At 52.1% G+C, this 18647-nt stretch overlaps 1 protein-coding gene across 4 annotated transcripts in view; it reads left to right on the forward strand.

Annotated features, from left to right (window-relative positions):
- TSPAN18 (tetraspanin 18) overlaps positions 1-18647 on the forward strand; it is a 204125-nt gene that overhangs the window by 160830 nt on the left and 24648 nt on the right. For 3 of the 4 annotated variants that reach the window (XM_008960305.5, XM_063608153.1, XM_008960304.5), the window contains one exon: positions 17333-17405. In XM_008960305.5, coding sequence (XP_008958553.1) covers positions 17343-17405 — 63 coding nt within the window. In that variant the 5' untranslated portion in view covers positions 17333-17342. Of the gene's footprint in view, positions 1-8721; positions 8799-17332; positions 17406-18647 lie in introns of all 4 variants that reach the window. The other variant, XM_008960303.5, reaches the window with a different exon arrangement.

Genomic DNA, 18647 nt, shown 5'->3' on the forward strand with positions numbered 1-18647 from the left:
GGCCTCCCTAGCCATGCCTAACTGTGAGTCAATTAAACCTCTTTTCTTTATAAATTACCCAGTTTCAGGTATTTCTTTACAGCAGTGTGAGAACGGATTAATACAGATGGCCTGTTTCTCCGACCCTTGGTCCTGGGGGCACCCCCTTAGGAAGTGGGCCCAAGAGGATAAGGCCAGTCCTGCAAGGTCCTCCTGGTCCCCATGTAAACCCCTCTCCTTGAAGATGATTTTAGGGCTGAGGTGGACATCTCAGAGTCCCTGACACACCCCAGCCATAGGCTCCAGCAGGGCTCACAGCACCTCTTTCCCTACATTCCATTCCCCACCACAAACCTCTGGGTAAGCAGAAAAGGCCATGGCCACCTCACACCCCAGCCCCAGGCTCTCTCTGGAGGCAGGAGGGTTTCCAGAGAATAAAGTCTCCATTCCAGACACATGCTGGCTGGCCCCAGCAGGAGGCCGGTGGCATCAACCATCCAGTTTGGGTTGCCTAGAAGAGGAGGGGGCAGAGGCCAAGAGCCAAAGCCCACATGGGGTGATGTCAGAGAACCTGGGCTCTGGCTGCTGGAAATGACCTGGAAGGGTTCCATGTGGGTTTGACTGGCAGATGGGCCATTAGCTGATGACTTGGATGTCCCCCAGATTTGGGGGCCATAATTTTCAGCTTGCTGGGGGACTTGGATGTCCCCCAGATTTGGGGGCCATAATTTTCAGCTTGCTTGGAGCCCTGGACCCCAGATAAACCTCAGGGGCCTTCTCATCTTGTGGTCTCTGAAGCTAACTTTGTAGACCTCCCAGGGATATGAGAAAAACAGAGACTCTTGGGCCCTTCATTGAGCCTGCAGAATCCAAATCTTAGGGCTAGGTCCCAGAGGTCTGAGGGTTAGCAAGCTCCCAGGGGCTTTTCCGATGCTGACTGGCTCCCTGTTCTCCCTGTGACCCAGAATGGCTGGGCCTGCCCTAGTCAGGAAGATGGTCCTGCCCCACAGGCTCTTTCCATGGAGTTTAGGGTTTTGATCCCCAGCCTCTTTCCTGTGCACATGGTCCCATTTGCTCCTGCTGCAAACTTTTTGTCCCTCTGCTGAGAGCTGGGGCTAAGGAGAAGGATGATCTGGGGGAAGGATGGGAATTGTTGAGTGGCAGATTGGACTGCTAAGACAGATGAGGTGAGCCATTACCTTCAAGGCCAAACGAAGTTCTCATTCTGGGGTCCATGTATTCCATAGAACTCAAGGGATTGGTGAACTTTGAGAAACATATTATAACTTCACTTTAACGTTTCACTGAAAATGGGTATTTTCTTCCATTATGAACACAAGCAACAAACCACAGTACTGTCAGCAGTACTTGTGACTTTGTCATCAACAGATCTAAGTACATATTTTCAAATTACCTAAAAATTGCTGGGAATTTCTTGGCCGGGAGCAATGGCTCACGCCTGTAATCCCAGCACTTTGGTAGGCCAAGGCAGGCGGATCACGAGGTCAGGAGATCGAGACCATCCTGGCTAACACAGTGAAACCCTGTCTCTGCTAAAAATACAAAAAATTAGCCGGGCGTGGTGGCGGGCACCTGTAATCCCAGCTACTCGGGAGGCTGAGGCAGGAGAATGGCGTGAACCCAGGAGGCAGAGCTTGCCAGCCCGGGCAGAACCCAGGAGTGAGCCGAGATCACGCCACTGCACTCCAGCCTCGGCGACAGAGCAAGACTCCATCTCAAAAAAAAAAAAAAAATTGCTGGGAATTTCTTAAAATGATGATAGTTATTAGATCCATCACTAGATCTTGAGTTTTGCATGTTTATTTAAAAAAAGCACTTGTATTATTCTACTCCAAATTTGCTTTTAAAAAAGTATTTTGGTTGTGCACAGTGGCTCACGTCTGTAATCCCAGCACTTTGGGAGGCCAAGGCAGGAGATTGCTTGAGCCCCAGAGTTCGAGACCAGTCTGGGTGTCATAGGGAGACTCTGTCTCTACAAAAAGGGAAAAAATTAGCTGCGCATGGTGGCATGCATCTGGAGTTCCAGCTACTTGAGAGGCTGGGGTGGGAGGATTCCTTGAGTCCAGAAGTTGGAGGCTGCAGTGAGCCATGATCATGCCACTGCATTCCAACCTGGGCAACAGGGCGAGACCCTGTCCCCCAAGATAAAGTTCTTGATAGCTCTATTTCAATATAATTGGTTTCCTTTTTAATCTTATGTATTATATTTAAGTGGGGTCCAGAGGCCTCACGAGACTGCCGAAGGGTGGGGGTAGATGGGAGAGATCCTTGCTAAGGGGCTAGGTGCTGGGCTTTGGAGTCAGGCCAGATGGCTTTTGCAGCCTGACTGAATGATGTGAGGTAGGTTGCACACCATCTCTAAGCCCAGTTCAATTACAGGTCAGCGGAGAGTGGACACACCCTCTAGATTCTTGTAAGGACCTGTATGCCTTTAGTTCAAGGCCAGGTGTACAGAAAGAGCTGTGGAAACCCAGGCTCTGGTTAGCATGAAATTTCCAAAAACCTTCAGGGAGGCAACCTGGAGGATAAGAAACAAGACTCAGTCCAGGTGAGCCAGAGCAGGTGTTGCCAGAAGCTCTGGCTTGTGCAAGGCTGGGCAGCGGACACGGTGAGGATTGGTGGGACTGCTGTGGCCGTCAGCCCATGTGTGTGTATAGTGGGTTCCTGAGGGACTAGGACACAGGGACGCTTTGGAGCAGCCAGAGCAGGGCTATCCATCACCAGAGGAACTTCAGAGGCTGCTGCTGGCTGATCCCCCAGACCTCAGGTCTAGGGGTCACTCCTTCCATTCTTTCTGGCCAGTGAGGCTCCTGCAAAGGCCAAGGATGCTCACTAAATGGGAAATGAACAAAAGCACGAACGTAGGCAGGAGTGAATGAATCAAGAGTGTTATGGTGTGAATTACCACAAGAATAGTGGTTGGTTGGAGGAAGCTTGTTCTTTGACTACTCAGGGAGGCCACGGAGTGGATGATCTCTGAACCCCAGGGAAGCAGCCAGGCCACCTGCCCCCTTGTGCCTACAGCCCCTTCCCCAAGGCTGTGGGAGGCTGCGGGGCTGTCTGCTCTCCCCACAGCAGGCTGAGTCAACCTTCCTTCCTGTCCCCTGGTGCTTATACCATCTCCCAGAACTGGGGTTTCCCTGCCACACCTGGATGTCTGCTTCTCTCCTCCTGGTACCTGCCTTTCCCCAGATCACCAGTTTGGCTGCCAGGCACCTTTCCTGGAGGGCTCTGCTGGGCTCACATGACAGGGTGTAGGTAGGCATCCTGAGCAGAGAGGGTGGCTTCACTCTGACCCGCGCCATTCCTCCCAGGCCCCTGGACTTGGTTGCTTGGCCTGCTTCAACTACACTTGGCTGTTGGAGGTGGACGCTAGTGTCCTCAGGCCAAACACTCTTCCTAATGGAGTGACCTCCGTGCTTCTGTGCTCCCCCCAATTTCAAACTGCGTGGGTTTCCCAGGTTGCCTTGCCTTCTGACAAAGTGGCAAAGTAACAGTCCCTGAAAGAGGGCAAAGAGCTTTGTCCGCAGAGGCCTTTGCAAACAGGTGGTCTCAGTGCAATGTCTAGTGCCTAAGACAGGCAGAGGGACCCCCGACCTGTGTCTGGGACTGGCACCTTCTGTGGCTTAAGTCCAGCCCCGGTCTATGGGGGATGGGAGGCATGGATTGTTTGAGGGTGACCCTGGGGATTGGGGGCTCAGAGTCCTCTGGAAGACAGCCAGGGCAGAAGAGCCAGGAACCTTATTTTGTCCCAGCAGGTCCTCCAACCTACTGTGTGACTTCAGGCTAGTGAGCCGCAGTTTCCTCATCTGTAAAACACGACTGCTCACCTCGCAGGGTAGTTGAGAGGGTCTGATGACATAAAGTGTATAAAGCACTTTCAGGAGTTACCTACGTGCAGGTGTAATAAGTCCTGGGAGGCTGCCTCAATTGGTGGGAAGAGCAGCGGGCTTCATGTCAGGAGGTCCTTGTTCTAGCTGTGCTGTGTGACTCTGGGCAAGAGCCCGTCCCTCTCTGGGCCTCAGCTCCCGCAGTGTGAAATGAGGAGTTGGAGACAACCCTCACTAAGATGCTTCCTTCTTTGACGATTCTCTGATGGCCCTGTGGGTGTTCTACATGGGGCAGAGGAAAGGGCTGGTGGCAGGGACAGGGTGCCCATCCTGGCTCAACTCACAGACTAGAGAGGGGTCCTTCCCAGAGCCTGCAGATGCTCTGTGCCACCTTGACATTTACAGCTCCATGAGCCGGCGGGGGCAGGGGAGGCTGTCATTTAGGATCCAATTGCATCCACAGCAGGCTGTGCTCCTGGTTAATCCTTAAGGCACCCGCCCCTCAGGAGCCTAATTAGATTTTATCCCCCGCTCAGCTGTGACCATGTCCCCATGTTGGTGCCAGCACCAGGCACGCCAGGATCTCAGGCCAATTGCTTGTTTATGAGACCGTCTGTCTTGGGATGAGGCCCAGCAGGCACAGCCAGTGAGCAAATAAGTCCTCCCCATCAGCCTTGAACCTGATGGCAAGAATCATTGTTAGTCTTCTAGGCCTCGGGCCGGCGTCCTGACCAAGGAAAAGATGTGGGTTTGCAGTCCAGCAAAACCTGGCTACAAATCCCAGCTCCATCTCTTCCCAGCTCTGGGACCTTTCTAGCCCCATGAAACTTTAGTTTCCTCATCCCTAAAAGGGAATGATGATAATATCGTCTACTTTGTAGAGCTTTTTGGAGGATCAAGTGAGATCATTTTAAGTGAACGCCCATAATACATTGCCTTGCGTTAACATCAGGCCTTAGTAAATGCTGACCCTGTCCCAGTCCTCCCCACATGGCCTCCCTGATTCTAGGCTCTCCCTACCCCAGCCTCACCCTGGCAGTCAGGGTTTCGTTTCTGTATCTTGCCTGGCAAGCCCAGGACACTGGGTTAATGTGGCCATTAACACTTCTCTCCAAGTAGGGACTGCGGTGATTGAGTCTCACTAGACTTGAGTGAGTCCTTGAGGAAGGGCAGCACTTGGTCCCTATGCCTTGGACCAAGCCCAGGGCTGGCGCTGTTGGTGCCGGGAGCGCAGGAAGGAGGGAACGGGGTGTGCAGCCTGTCAAGTCCTTTCACCCTCATCATCCCCTTGCATCCTCCTGGAAAGGATCCTAGAAGTTAGCTCTGAACATCCCCACCTCCCAGATGCGGAGGCGAGGCTCTGGAGGTGAGGCGTCTGGCTCAGGCTTATGGCTGGCACAGGCAGATCCCCCACTGGTGGGAACGCAGTTGCAGGGGAACACAGGGTCCTCTGAGGCTCTGCCCTTGGCCACAGCGCCCTCTCCTGGCCAGGGCACGTGCAAGCCCTTTCTCGGCTCTGCACCAGCCCAAACCTTCCTCCATTGGGGGCTTCTCCATCTCTCTTGTCCAGCCGCCTCCTTTCCTTCTCTCTAGAAAGCATGCCTGGGGGCTGGGGGGAGTGAAAGTAAAAGGAGTGATTTATGAACTGAGCTGTTCTTCTTAATCAGAGAGCCCCTCCTGGGCCCCTGCTCCGTGCAGATGGGGCTGAGCCGCCATCTGGGCGACAGGAGGGGCGAGATTAATAAAGCTGTCTGGCCCGGGCAGGGGTCTGCCGAGGAAAGCCCCGAGGCACTGCGTGACCTCGGTCCCATCTCTGTGCCTTTCTGGGCCTCAGGGCTCCCATCTGTCAAGGGATGGCCGGCCTGGGCCATCCCCAAGGGCCTCCAGCTGGCTCAGGGAAGAAGTTTAGCCAACTTCCTGGGCCTCTGTGCCTGGCTGCCTGGTTCAGGGAAGAGCAGCACTGGGCTGGAGACTTCGGAGACTGGGGCACGGCGCTTCCTGTCTCTGGTGCCACACCCCACGGATAGGTGTCGTATCAGGAGCTCTGGTTTGGGGTCCAGCTGACTTGGGGCTAAATCATAGCCATGTTTTGCTAACCAGGTAAATGAACTCAGACGAGTTAGTTACCCTGCCCACGCTTCAGTTTCCTCATCTGTAAAATGGGATAATAATAATACCCACCTCCTAGGTAAGGATTAAATAAGAGGACAGGTAGGAGAAAGGTATAGTGGAGTCTGGTACATGGTAAAACCTCAATCCTAGTAGTTATTAGGCTCGGTTACCACAAAATTGTGGCAATTTGTTAGAATTTGGGTCTGTTTAGGGGAAAGATGTTTGTATCCACACTACCCAAGCCATGTGTCCATGGTTCTCCCCTATACCCTGCTCCATTCATAACTGGTGAATGTGGGCTGGGCATCCACTTATTTCCAATATCTGATGCTGCTGATAATAATAGCTCCCATGGTACTGTGAATTCTTACAACCACCTGTGGCTTCCAAATTCATCATCACAGTTTTCCAAGGAGAACCTAGCACCTTGGAGAGGGGGGTGACTTTCCCAAGGTCTCCAGGGAGCTGGCCAAGGCAGAAACCAACCCAGCCTCTGCAGAAGCATCAGTGATGGGGTGAGCATGGCAGGTGTCACTGGGCTGTCCTCTTCCAGGACAAATGAGCCAGTCAATAGGATGGGGGCTCACAGAGGACAAAGAAAAAAAGGGAAATGAAGTTAGTTCAGGGAAGTTGGGACACCACAAGGGGTGAGCCCATTCCCAGCCAGGGTACAGCATTCAAAGGGGCTGGAGCTCCCTGGTGGGGAGGAGGCAGGCAACCGCCAGACATTCCCCCAGAGTTCAGCATCTCCTCCTTGTCTCTGGGTTGGCCTATGTCATCCATGTTTCTCATCTCAGCCTCAGTGGCCAGACGGAGATGAGGCAGGGAATGGTGATACAGGGGACCAGGACTGGGATGCAGCAGGAGAAGAGAAGCGGCAGGAAACCCATCACCCCGTCCTTGTTTCCCTGAGCCCTGGGGCTGGGCATGGGGTGCAGGCCCTGAACTACAAAGCTGGAAACAGCTTGAAATCTCCCGAGGATGCTCGGCCTTGTCACTGGCATCTCCAAGCCTCAGTTTCATTCTGTAAAAACCACTCACCTGTGTGCCCATGCTTATTTGCACCTTGCACTCCCTGGCACTTCCCCGGCACATAGTAGCAACTCAATGTACATCTACTCAGTGGATCGTAGATGGCTGAGTGGGTGGATTGAGGGAGGAAGGGAGGGACGGGTAAATGGGGAGGAATCTTTCACCCACCACCCCTTCACTGACCCCAGTGAACCTGTGGTAGCCTGCCTCTTGGGCTATTATGAGGATTCATTGTGATCACACAGGAAGAGAAAGCGCTTTCTATAAAAGCCACTTTTGACTCTGACCCCTGAGTTTGGATTCCAGCCCCATCACTTACCAACAGTGTGATGTTGGACAAGTCAATTCTCTCTCTTTTCCCATTGGACTCAGTTTCCCCATTGTACTGTGGGGATGATGGTGTGATACCTACTTCATAGGGTTGTTCTGAGCATTTCATGGGCTCACGCATGCCAGCACTGTACCCCAAGTGCACGGAGTACCTGAAGCTGGTGCACACAGATGGGGCAGGCAGTTGAAGGGCCTGTCACATATGTATGTTTAGGCCAAATAGGGGTGCCAGCTCCCAGGGCTGTGGCCATGTCTCAGGAGGGAGGCCTCTTCTCCTGCCTTTCCATCTTCCCATCTCTACCTCTGCACTCCCCCAAGACTAGCCTTCACCATCCCCTTCCCCACAATTCCTCTCCCCTCTGCCCAGAGTTATGCCGGGGGAGTTAGTCCTCCCCACTGTGGGTTCCCCAGCCCTGCTGTTATCTGCCTCCTTGTCTCCTCCACGCTACCACCACCACCACCACCACTACCACCACTCACTTGTGTGTCCATGCTTATTTGCACCTCACACTCCCTGGCACAGCCCCTGGCACATAGTAGCAACTCAGTGTATGTCTACTGAGTGGATGGTAGGTGGGTGAGTGGGTGGGTTGAGGGAGGAAGGGAGGGATGGGTAAATGGGGAGGAATCTTTCACCCACCACCCCTTCACTGACCCCAGGCAGGCTCGTACTTGGAGGGATTTTGAATAGGCATGGATATCTCTCCCTTCCTTCCCTAGGAACACCCCCACAGCCCAGGCTTCCCCAGGTCCCAGGTCTTCCTGGGACTGTCCTCTAACCCAAAGTTTGAGCAGGAGCTGGCTGTGGAATTCCCCGCAGGAGTGATAGAACAGGAGTCTCCATATGGGCCTGTTTTGACTTCTGAAATCGAACCCTCATTTCCACTGCTGGGAGCTGGCCCTCTGAAGGAACCTTCTCACAAATCCTTATGCAAAGCCAAGAAACACTTTCCAGCATCAAATCTCTCTCTCCTGGGAGTCTGGATTTTGGGGGAGGAAGTTGATGAACAGGGCCCTGCTGGCACTCTCTCTGCTGAGGTATTGTGGATGCCTGGGTGGCATCCATGGATGCAGGTTACTCACACCCATCATCTCCTCCCAGGCCATCAGCCTCATGTGCAGCCGTGTCAGCATACATGAAGCCCATGCTAGAATCTGCAAGTCTATTAAAGATGTGCCTTCCAAGGCAGCACCTGCAAAGGCACCCAGGAGCTGCCATCTGGGCAGAAGGCCACTCCCCCGCTGGAGTGGCCTCAGGTGCTGAGAGCTTTTCATGAGCTCTAATGGGCCCAGATTAGCAGGACACTTGCCCCGAGTGTGTGTATCTGGAGGGCGGGTTTTCATAAACAGCTCCTTTCATGGGGCTGCTCTTTATTGACTTCCTGTAGTAATTGAATATTTTCTCTTATTGGACAAGCTGGGCCGATAAAAGAAATATACACAAGCCTCGCTGACGGGAGAGTCTGTCCTGCTGATGCCCGAAGAACTGCCCAGGTGACACATTGGCAATTGCCTCTCCCTTCTCAGCGTACCTCTGCCCCATCACCTGACACGGTCCCATCTCCACTCTGATCCTTTCCAATCTGCCTGTTTGCCTCTGTGTCTCCTTCGGTCTTTCCCTCTCTTTCTGACTTGGCTTTGTGTATTTCTCTGATTTGCTGACTCCACTGTCTCTTTTTGCTCTTTTCCCACTATACATTCATTCATTTATTCATCCAGATATATAATTGAGGACCCACTATGTGCCAGGCACTGCTCCAGACACTAGAAATAAGCCAGTGAACAAAACAAGTCCATGCCTTTATGAAACATGCATTCTAATAAAGGCAGATGCATGCTCCCAAAATAAATAAGTAGCACATAGCGTATGTGCTGTATCCACAGGGCACTGGGCTGGGCTTCCAAGTTCATATCCATGACTAATTAATTGGTTTTGGAACTTGGCCAAGCTCCTTTTCCCTCTCTCAGCCTCAATTTTCTCATTTCCAAAATGAGGGTATTGGGCTAGATCGTGCTTCCCAACCTTTGACGATTAAGAACTTCTTTTATTGATATGCTGGTGATGTAAGTTACACAAGAGCTGGGTCTAAGTCAGCACTTACACAAACAGTAGTGTCAGAAGTTTACCTGAAGTTCCCTTGAAATCCTTTGTCTTAGTGTGTTTTCTGTTGCTATGACTGAACGCCTGAGACTGGATAATTTATAAAGAAAAGGCATTTATTTCTTACAGTTCTGGAGGCTGAGAAGTCCAAGGTCAAGCAGCTGCACCTGATGAAGGCCATCTTGCTGCCAGGGGACTCTTTGCAGAGTTCTAAGGCGGTGCAGGGCATCACATGGCGAGGGGGCTGAGCATGCCAAAGTGGCTTTTATAACAGACCCACTCTCAGGATGACCAACCCACTCCTGTGATAACCCATTAATCCATGAGTGGATTGATCCAGTCATGAGGGCAGAACCCTTGAGATCCGATCACCTCTTAAAGGCCCCACCTCTTCATCATGTTACATCTGGTATTAAGTTTCAATATGACTTTTGAATGTGTGTCACATTCAAACCATAGCATCCTTAAACACCTGGTTTTGTTTTACACGAAACAGTTGGCTGCATCTGAGGGTCATGTTGTATTAGACACCCATCTGTAAGCACAGGACCTTCCCATGGCCAGATGAGGGTTGCTGTGACAGGCACATCAACCTTCAGACCACAGGATCCACAGAGCAGATCCTGAGGCAGACGTCACATGGAAGGACAGGGAGACCACAGCACCTAAACTGCTCTCCAGTGCTTTCCGGGTACAAACAGGGAGTGGAATTCCCACTAAGTCAAGCTTGCCTCTGATGCTGACTCCTGCATTTCATCCCTCTGAGCCCCAGGATTTAAAGAATTTTATGCACCAAATAGCATGTTCGTTTTTGTTCTGCAAAGTCATACAGACATGGTGGCCAGATATTCTGAACAACCCAATAAACAAGGTCCCCACCTGGGGGTAGTCTAATTGCTCCAAAACCCAAGACACTTGCCCCTTGAGTCAGCCCATGGTGAGAGGTTGATGTCTGAGATGTTATTTGAAATATTGAAAATAACTTTAGGATGTTGCTAGTCTCAGGAACCCAGTTTGAGCACCATTGAACACAGTCACTCTCCCTGCTTCAAAATCCTCCACCCCAGAGTCCTCCCCTCTCCTGAGGCTGAAGCTGATATGCCTGGTGTCTAGGAGAGCAGCTGGGAGGAGCCACCTTGTGGCGGGGCAGGAGGGAGGAACAGAGCCCAGAGCCAGGATGGAGCCACCATGTGTCAAGCGCTGTATGAGGGACTGTACCTCTATGATACCATTTCATGCTCAGCACAATTTCTAGAGGAAGTCAGCATTCCTGTCCCCATTTTGCAGGCATGAAAGCAAAGGCCTGGAAAGGTTATGTAGTTCACCCATAGTCATGAGGCAAGAAAGTGATAGGCCGGGTCCCACCTGACCCTACAGGCCCCACCCACACTGCTACTCTCCCTTCAGGGACCCTTTAGCTCAGGGAAATGGGGAGACTTTGATGGGCCTCCCACCACTGGCCCCAGGGAGGGCATCATGTCCCACAGCAGACAGGCCCACCATCTCCTTTCTAAGTGCCGCTTTTTTGAGCAATAACAAAGCTCTTGGACCTCATAGTCTCAATTTTCTTCTCGCCCCACCCTCCAGAGATTCTCCATGGTTCTCCTCCCTTTAGAAGTAAGTTAGGAAACTGTGCCGTGAAGTTAACTTCTAGAAGTCATCCATGGATGGGTGGAGCTAACAGCCAGGCAGTGATTGGAGGTCCCATGTGTCTGTCACTCTAGTCTGACCAATTGGCTATGGAGGTGTGTCTCCACATTCAGAAGGTCTCTATAGGGGATGGTGCAGGCAAGCCCTGGTCTCTAGGCTTCAGCCTGGCGGTGGGTGATGGCCTGGGAGGCTGTCCCTGCTGGAGAATAGTGGGAGATCAAATGGCATAGGTGGTGTGAAGACAGGTCTGCACTTTGGAGGAGGATGGATGAATGGGGCAAGGGAATTCTCATTCATTGAGAATGCTGATTAGGAGTTGTGGCCCCAGATTAAGACAGGCATGGGTTCAAATTCTGGCTCAGGCACTTCTGTACTGTGTGACCTTAGACAAGTGATTCCACCTCTCCGAGCCTCAGTTCCCTCCTCTGAAAAATAGAATGACATTACCTACTTCCCAGAGCTTTACAAGGATTCAATGAAATTGTGTGTGTTCCCTGGCACATAGTAAGAACTCAGTGTATGCCAGTGGTTACTATTATTAGCTACCATGTGCCAAGCCCTGTGCTCAGTATTTTCCATACAACGTGAGGAAGGCTTTTTTTTTTTTTTTTTTTGAGATGGAATTTCACTCTTGTTGCCCAGGCTGGAGTGCAATGGCATGATCTCGGCTCACTGCCACCTCTTCCTCCTGGGTTCAAGCAATTCTCCTGCCTCAGCCTCCCGAGTTGCTGGGATTACAGGTTCCTGCCACCACCCCCAGCTAATTTTTGTTATTTTTAGTAGAGACAGGGTTTCGCCATGTTGGCCAAGCTGGTCTCAAACTCCTGACCTCAGGTGATCTGCCCGCCTCAGCCTCCCAAAGTGCTGGGATTACAAGCGTGAGCCACCGCGCCCGGCCGAGGAAGGCATTGTTTTTATCCTGACTTTACAGAGAAGGAATTCAGTCGTATGCAGTTTAGTAACTTGCCCCACCAGCTAAGCTTGGCAGAGCTGGGACACAATCCCCTGTTGGGCACCAAAGCCCTCTTTTTACTCATCCACCCTGCTCTGAAACTGGAACCCGGGCCTCCATATTCTTCACCGGCCCCCAGGCTCACATCATCTATTTTCCTACCTGACTCACCTTTGAGGTTGTGGGAGGCTCTTCCCAGGAGACATGTCTCCTTTGATTGCATTTGTCTGGGAGCCCAGCACTCCGCAAGCCCGGGCCATGAGATGTAATCTGCAATGAATGTGGTACACAATAAATACAGGTAGTCCGTTTATGAGCTGCCATATTTATTACACCCCTTAATTGCTAAAGAGCCAGAGCCGGCTGAAGCTGGATCCTACCCTGGAGAGAAGCTCTGCCTGGGTGGGCAGAGGGAGGGATGGCAGAGCCTGGCCTCCTGCACAGGACTACTCAGCCTCTCGCTGTTGTGGCTGCTCTGCCTCCAAAGGACCATTCATCCAAGTCAGGGCCTGGCAGAGGAAACAGTCAGGCCATCAGATTCCTGCTCTGCCATTTGACACAAGAAGGCACTGAGGCCAGAGACAGAAAGTGATTTGCCCAAGGTCACACAGCAGTGACTTACAGAGCAGAAGCCTGGGCTCCAGACTCCTAGGCCAGTGCTCCTTGTGCCCAACTCTCTGCTTGAACATCTGCTCCTGGATCAGGTAGAGCACAGGATCTGGAGTTGGGTGAGTGGTGTTTTTGAAGCCCAGTCTGTGCATACAAGCTGTGTGATACTGGCCAGGTTACTTGACCCCTCTGAGCTTCAGTGTCCTCTTCTGTAAAATGGGCATAGTACGTCCTGCTTTAGGGGCTTGTTGAGAGATTAAAGGCAGTCAGTTCTGCGGAGTTGGCATGTGACTGGCCATGAGTCAGTGCTCAATAAATGTTCTTTCCTATCCTCTTTTCCCTTTCCAAAGGGCACAGGGTGACTGAAGATGCATGGAGCTGAAGTCAGCCAAGAGCTGAAAGGAGAGACGGGTCAGAATAGAAAGCTCTGGGGTGTAAGGCATTGTCCTGGGTTTATGGTCTAACAGGGAACAGCAGGCCTATGAGTAACCTATGAAGGCAGAGTTAGGTGTAGACGTGATAAGAGCTGTCCATCCTGCTCTGTGCAGGTACAGCGGGGAGCCCTTTACACTGGATGTTTTTATAGGTGAAGAAACTGAAGTTCCAAGAGGCTAAGTCACTTGCCCAAAGACACAGAGGTAGAAAAGGTGATGGGCTGGGATTCGAACCCAGTTGTGTCTGACTTCAGAGCCCATGCTTAGGATCATGCTGGTTGGATGCAGGTTAGATGTTCCTTCTAGAAAGTCAGGGATGATGTGAGGGATGTGGCTGGCAAGCTGGCCTGGAAATGGTATCCTGGGGGACCGTTCTGTAGGAAGAGAGCCTGGGCTTGGTGACGAAGGAAGAGCCAAAGGCCCCACAGTCAGTGATGATGGTTGAGATGCTTAACAGCCAGTATGCACTGGCATGAACCAACCAGAAGAGATGCTGGCCAGACAGCAGGACAGCCATCCCTATGGGTCCCCACTGCCCTCTGGGAGGGCAGGGCCTGGAGAAAAGGAAGGGATAGGTTGTCCTGGTGCCTCCCATCCCAGGCAGGCACCAAAGCAGGCAGCTCTAGGCTTTCAGGCCTCAGGAAGACCTGAGGAGAGAAGGGTGAGCAAGCGGGGCATTAGGAGGGCCTGTCCTGGGCTGTCCTCACCCAGGAGAGGGTACAACAGAGAGAGGAAACGGAGCACAGGAGAACACGACTGTGGGTTTGAATCCTTGTTGCTCCACTTTCTAGCTGTTGGAGGCAAGGAGGATACGAATGACTGGAAGCATGTCTTAGCCCAGCAACAGGCTTCCTTCACACTGCTGAATTAACACTCCCTATGTGGAGGGTTTTACTCAGTCCAAACCATGTGCAACCCTACTGTGTCCCAGGAGGGCACAGCCACGACTCTGCTCCTCTGGGATTCACCAGGAACACTGGCTGATGATGTTATGGTATATATTTTGGTGGGGGCAGTGGTGGATGTCAGCAGAAGCCGTGGGATATTATACTAGGGGAAGGCACTGAGCTTGGCTTGATGGGGGCAGGAGGGGGCAATCAGGGAAGGCTTCCTGGCGGAGGTGATGCCTGTGACGAGTCTTAAAGGATGAATAGGAATTAAGTGGGACTGGCGTAGTTGGAAAGGCAATCCAAACAGAAGGGATCAGCATGAACAGAGGCACCAAGTAAGCCTCAGGGACATACCTCTGGGGGACTCTCCTTTGATGGTGGTGATAGGAAAGTCAGGGCAGGAATAACAAGAGGTGGCGATGGTGAGTCTTGGAGGTCCTGTGGTCTGTAGGAGGCAGCTTGGTCTCCTGTAGAGGTTGGGTTCCGGCAAGAGAGGGCTGTGGTGACATGTGCTTTCTGGAAAGCTCCTTCTGGCAGCAGGGAAGCACTGGATTGAAGGGGAGGTAGGGAGGCCAGTCCCAGCCCAGAGTCTGCAGCCATGTCTGGATGAGAGAGAAGCCCAGGAGCAGGGCTGAGGCTGGAGATGTTTCAGAGACCCCTGTGATAGAGAGGATGATGTCATCCGATTTTACCTCCAAAGGCAGATGGCATGTCTTGAATTCAGGCCATGCTCACTGAAGTAAAGACAAATCCGCCCCCCACCCCATCACACACACACCATCCTTTGTCCTTCCAAGCTGGATTGCCTGGGTTCCAATCTTGGCTTCACCACTCACTAGCTGTGACCTCAGACAAGTCACCTCGCCTCTGTCTGACTCAGTTTCCACCTCTGGAAAATAAGGATAATAAGAGTATTAATCTCATGGGTTGTTATGAGTTAGTAAATGTAAAGTATCAGGATGGAGCTGGCACATAGTAAATGCTCAATAAATAGTATTATTTGTAGGGGTGGAGACTTGGGTGGATGATCTCAGGAAAACCCTGATTTCCCATTACCCCAACACAATTTAAGAGAAACCCTTGGGGCACTGTTGGAAGGACAAAGGCTTGGAGCCTGGAGTCCCTGGGTCAGGTTCACCCCATGATTTTTTCCCTTGCATTCCTCACCAGGTAACTTGGTGCCTCAGTTTCCCCCTCCTAGTAAGATAAGAAGGAGGATGTCCCAGGTGGGCTCTGAGTATCTTCCCCTCCTGACTTTGATGCTGAGTGGCCCCGCCTGTGCCTCCCCTGCTCAGCATTTTTCCAAGTTGCAATAGGGACCAGTAGAGCAGCAAGGAGGAGGTGTCCCTTTAGGGAGAAAAGCCCTCCGGCCCCAGGGCCAGTGCCGAATCCAAAGCCGATGTGCCTGTCAGACCTTCCTCATGGGCTCCAGGCACCTTAGCCATGTCTGCCTGGCCAAGCTCAGCTGGTGGACAGACATCTGGCACCTTGGCAGGAAACAACGAGAGGAGGGACGCAAGGCACCACCCCTGAGACCAGGAACCTTTCCTGTGTCCACTCCCCACCAGCTGGCTCTGTCTGTGCTCCTCTCTCCATGGATTCAAATGCACTTAAAAACAAACAAACAAAAACACCTCTAGCTCAGACCAAAATGCAGCTTGGAGTGGTGCTGTCATCACTGATTAGGAGAGGGGTGGAGTGGCCCAGCAGGTGAGAGGCAGGCACCGCTCTGCTCCATCTGTTCCTTATGATGCGAGGGTGCTGGTCTGGCTGCTGAGGAGAGCGTTGGATTGTGGTTTTGGGCGAGGAGGGGACAGAGTTGCTGAGGCCTATTATGTGCCATGGGCCTTGTCAGTGCTTCCTATAAGCTGTGTGGCCTTGGACAAATCCCTTAACCCTTCTGAGGGCTGGGCTGATGGAAGGATGTGTGGTCATCAGAGTACATACCTCCTTGGTGGTTACAAGGATTAAATGAGATAATATGTGCAAAACCCTGGGCACAGTGCTGGATCCCCAAACAGTGGCTACGATTATTACTGTTTTCCTGACTTCATTTTAAATTGATGAATAATAATTGTATATGTTTATGGAGTCCAATGTGATGCTTTGATACACATTTTACTATTATTAATATTAATAATAAGCCTCCCAGAAACCCTTTGAGTCAGACTTAGCAACCTTATTTTGTGGAAGAAGAAGATAGAGTACAGCCATGTCCTGTGGGAGGAAGCGGGAGCTGCAGAAAGTAATCAGACACCATCTCCCCTACATCCATCCACACCCCAACACATATTCCCAGAACCCTTTGCACTGAGTCCTGTCATGGAGGTACAAACCCCCTGCTGGAAGCACCTGCAGTGCCGGCAGCTCAGGACTGGCTTGAATTCTGGCCCTTCCCCTTACTAGCTGTGGGACATCGGACATGTCGTTTTCATTCTGAGTCTCGGTTTCCCCACCTGTCTCATGGATCTCTAATCCCTGCCCTGAGTCTCTCCTCAGAGCCGTTATGAAGAAAATGTGAAAATAACGAATATGGAATGTAAACATGTCTTGTGCACCTTGAGGTCTGACTCATGAGAGCAGATGCTGTCAGCTTCCCCTGGGGGATGGGGGACATTTGCATCTCAGTGCAGCCCCGGCTGTGCCTGGCAAGCAGCGGACGCTCAATCAATGTTGGCTGAATGGAATTGTGTTTAATGACTTGCTGCCATGGGTATACTTTTAGGTGAAGACAGGGAGGGCTCCCAGGGAGGTGGGATGCTGGAGGTCTCAGAGTAGAGGTAGCCAAGGCTCAGGGAGGCTTTGGCCCCAGAAGCAGGTTTTAGATCCCCAGGTAGGCTGCTCTCCTTTTCCCTGCAACACCCCATCTCGCTGGCACCAAGCAACTGCCCTGGTCTGTTCTGTGGCTGGAGGGTGTGTGGGTTGGTGGGAAGTTTGTCAGGCCTGGCTTCTGGTCCAGGCTCTGGGCCTTGGTTTTCTCATCTATGAAATGGCCAGCTCACACCTGCAGTAGAGCAACAACGTGAAGCGGGACTGCTGAGCACTTACCACGTGCCCGATGATGTGCTAAGCATGTTACTGTGGGATTTCAGTTCATCTTCACAACACTGCTAGGAGGAAGGTTCTGTTCCTAATCTCCGCTTTAAAGTCGGAGAGAGCAAGACTCAGAGAGGTAGAGTAATTTGCCCAAGGTCACACAGCGAATGAAAGCTAGAGCCAAGGCTGAAACCCAGGCAGGCTGGCTCCAGCATGCTCATCTCTATCATCGGCCTCCATCTTCTTCCAGCCTTTGCAAGGGTGGGGCTGGCTGCGGGGAACCCCTGGGGAGGGGCTGGGGTTCTTCCTGGGTGGGGTCCCCCATCGGGAAGACTGAGGTGGCCTTGTATTTCTAGGTGGAGCACCATGGAAGGCGACTGTCTGAGCTGCATGAAGTATCTGATGTTTGTATTCAATTTCTTCATATTTGTAAGTATTCCTGGGTCTTCCCAGGCCTCTGCTGGGTGGGCAGAACTGGCTGCTGCTTTGAAATAGTCACACTGGGCTGAGTCCCTGGGGCGAGCACAGGGGCCGGCGCTAGAGGCAGGGGTACCTGCCAGCCAGGCTTTCATGAAAGGGGGCCCCCAGCAGTGCCCACCCCACTCTGAAGAGCCCACCTTCTTAGGAGAGACATTTTACACAGGCCCTGGGGTGGGTCAGCCCCTCTCGAAAAGGTGGAGGGGACCTAGGTCCGGCCACTGTCTTGGGATCTGACCCCTCGTGGAGAGTGGGAAAGGAGGGGATGGGGGTGATCAGAGGGCAGCAAGAGGGAGCCCCACCCAACCTTATCTCCCTGAGCAGTTGATGGACTTCAGACCTGGAGGGGCCGAGTCCATGTAGCCACCGGATATAATCAGAAACCTCTCTGGGAATGGAAGACCTGCATTCAAATTCCAGTGCTGCATCTTAGCAGCTTGTGATTTGAGACACATTTCACCTCTCTGAACCTTAGTATCTTCATCTCTTAATGACCTTCCTCAACAGGCTTTTTGAAAATTAAGCAATATTAGTTTACAAAGTACCCTGGATGTGGGCAGTCCTCAATAGCTTAGCTCCATTTCCATCCAGCCTACGGATTCTGTATATGAAGGGACAGAGCCCCGGACATTCAGGTGGCCGGCCCACCTGCTGGCGGCCCACCCACATGCTGAGCCCACCCACCTGCTGGTGACCCACTGAAGGCTCTGCTCAGACTCATGGCCCCTCCCAGGAGTAGAGCTGTGGCCCTGGATTCTTGGGCCCCCACAGGCTTTCCTGGTCCAGCCTCAGGCTTTGATCTTAGTACAGCCAAGACCTGGGTGAATAAACCTCCATTCATGTCCTTCAGGGCAGGCTCTTGAAAGAGGGGTCCTCTTTCTGGCCAGGACTGACCGTCTGTCTCTCTCAGTGTCTGTCTTTCCCTCTCTATCTCTACCTCTATATCTTTGTGTCTTTTTTAAAAATATACACTTCAGCAACTGTCTTAGCTTCTCTTCCCTGCCTTATAATCCTAAAAAGCCTGAAGCCTTGCAGACTTGAATTCTAGACCCAAGGGCACCACCTTCCAAGCCGGGTGACCCTGAGCCAGCTCATCCTTCCTCCAGCCCCAGTGTTCCCACCCGAAATGGAGCTGGGCCCTCCTTGAAGTGCTTAGCATGCAGTTGCTGAATCCCCAAATCTCCAACAGCAATA

This window comes from Pan paniscus, chromosome 9 (genome assembly GCF_029289425.2).
Source record: "Pan paniscus chromosome 9, NHGRI_mPanPan1-v2.0_pri, whole genome shotgun sequence".
In the NCBI taxonomy this organism is placed as follows: Eukaryota; Metazoa; Chordata; class Mammalia; order Primates; family Hominidae; genus Pan; species Pan paniscus.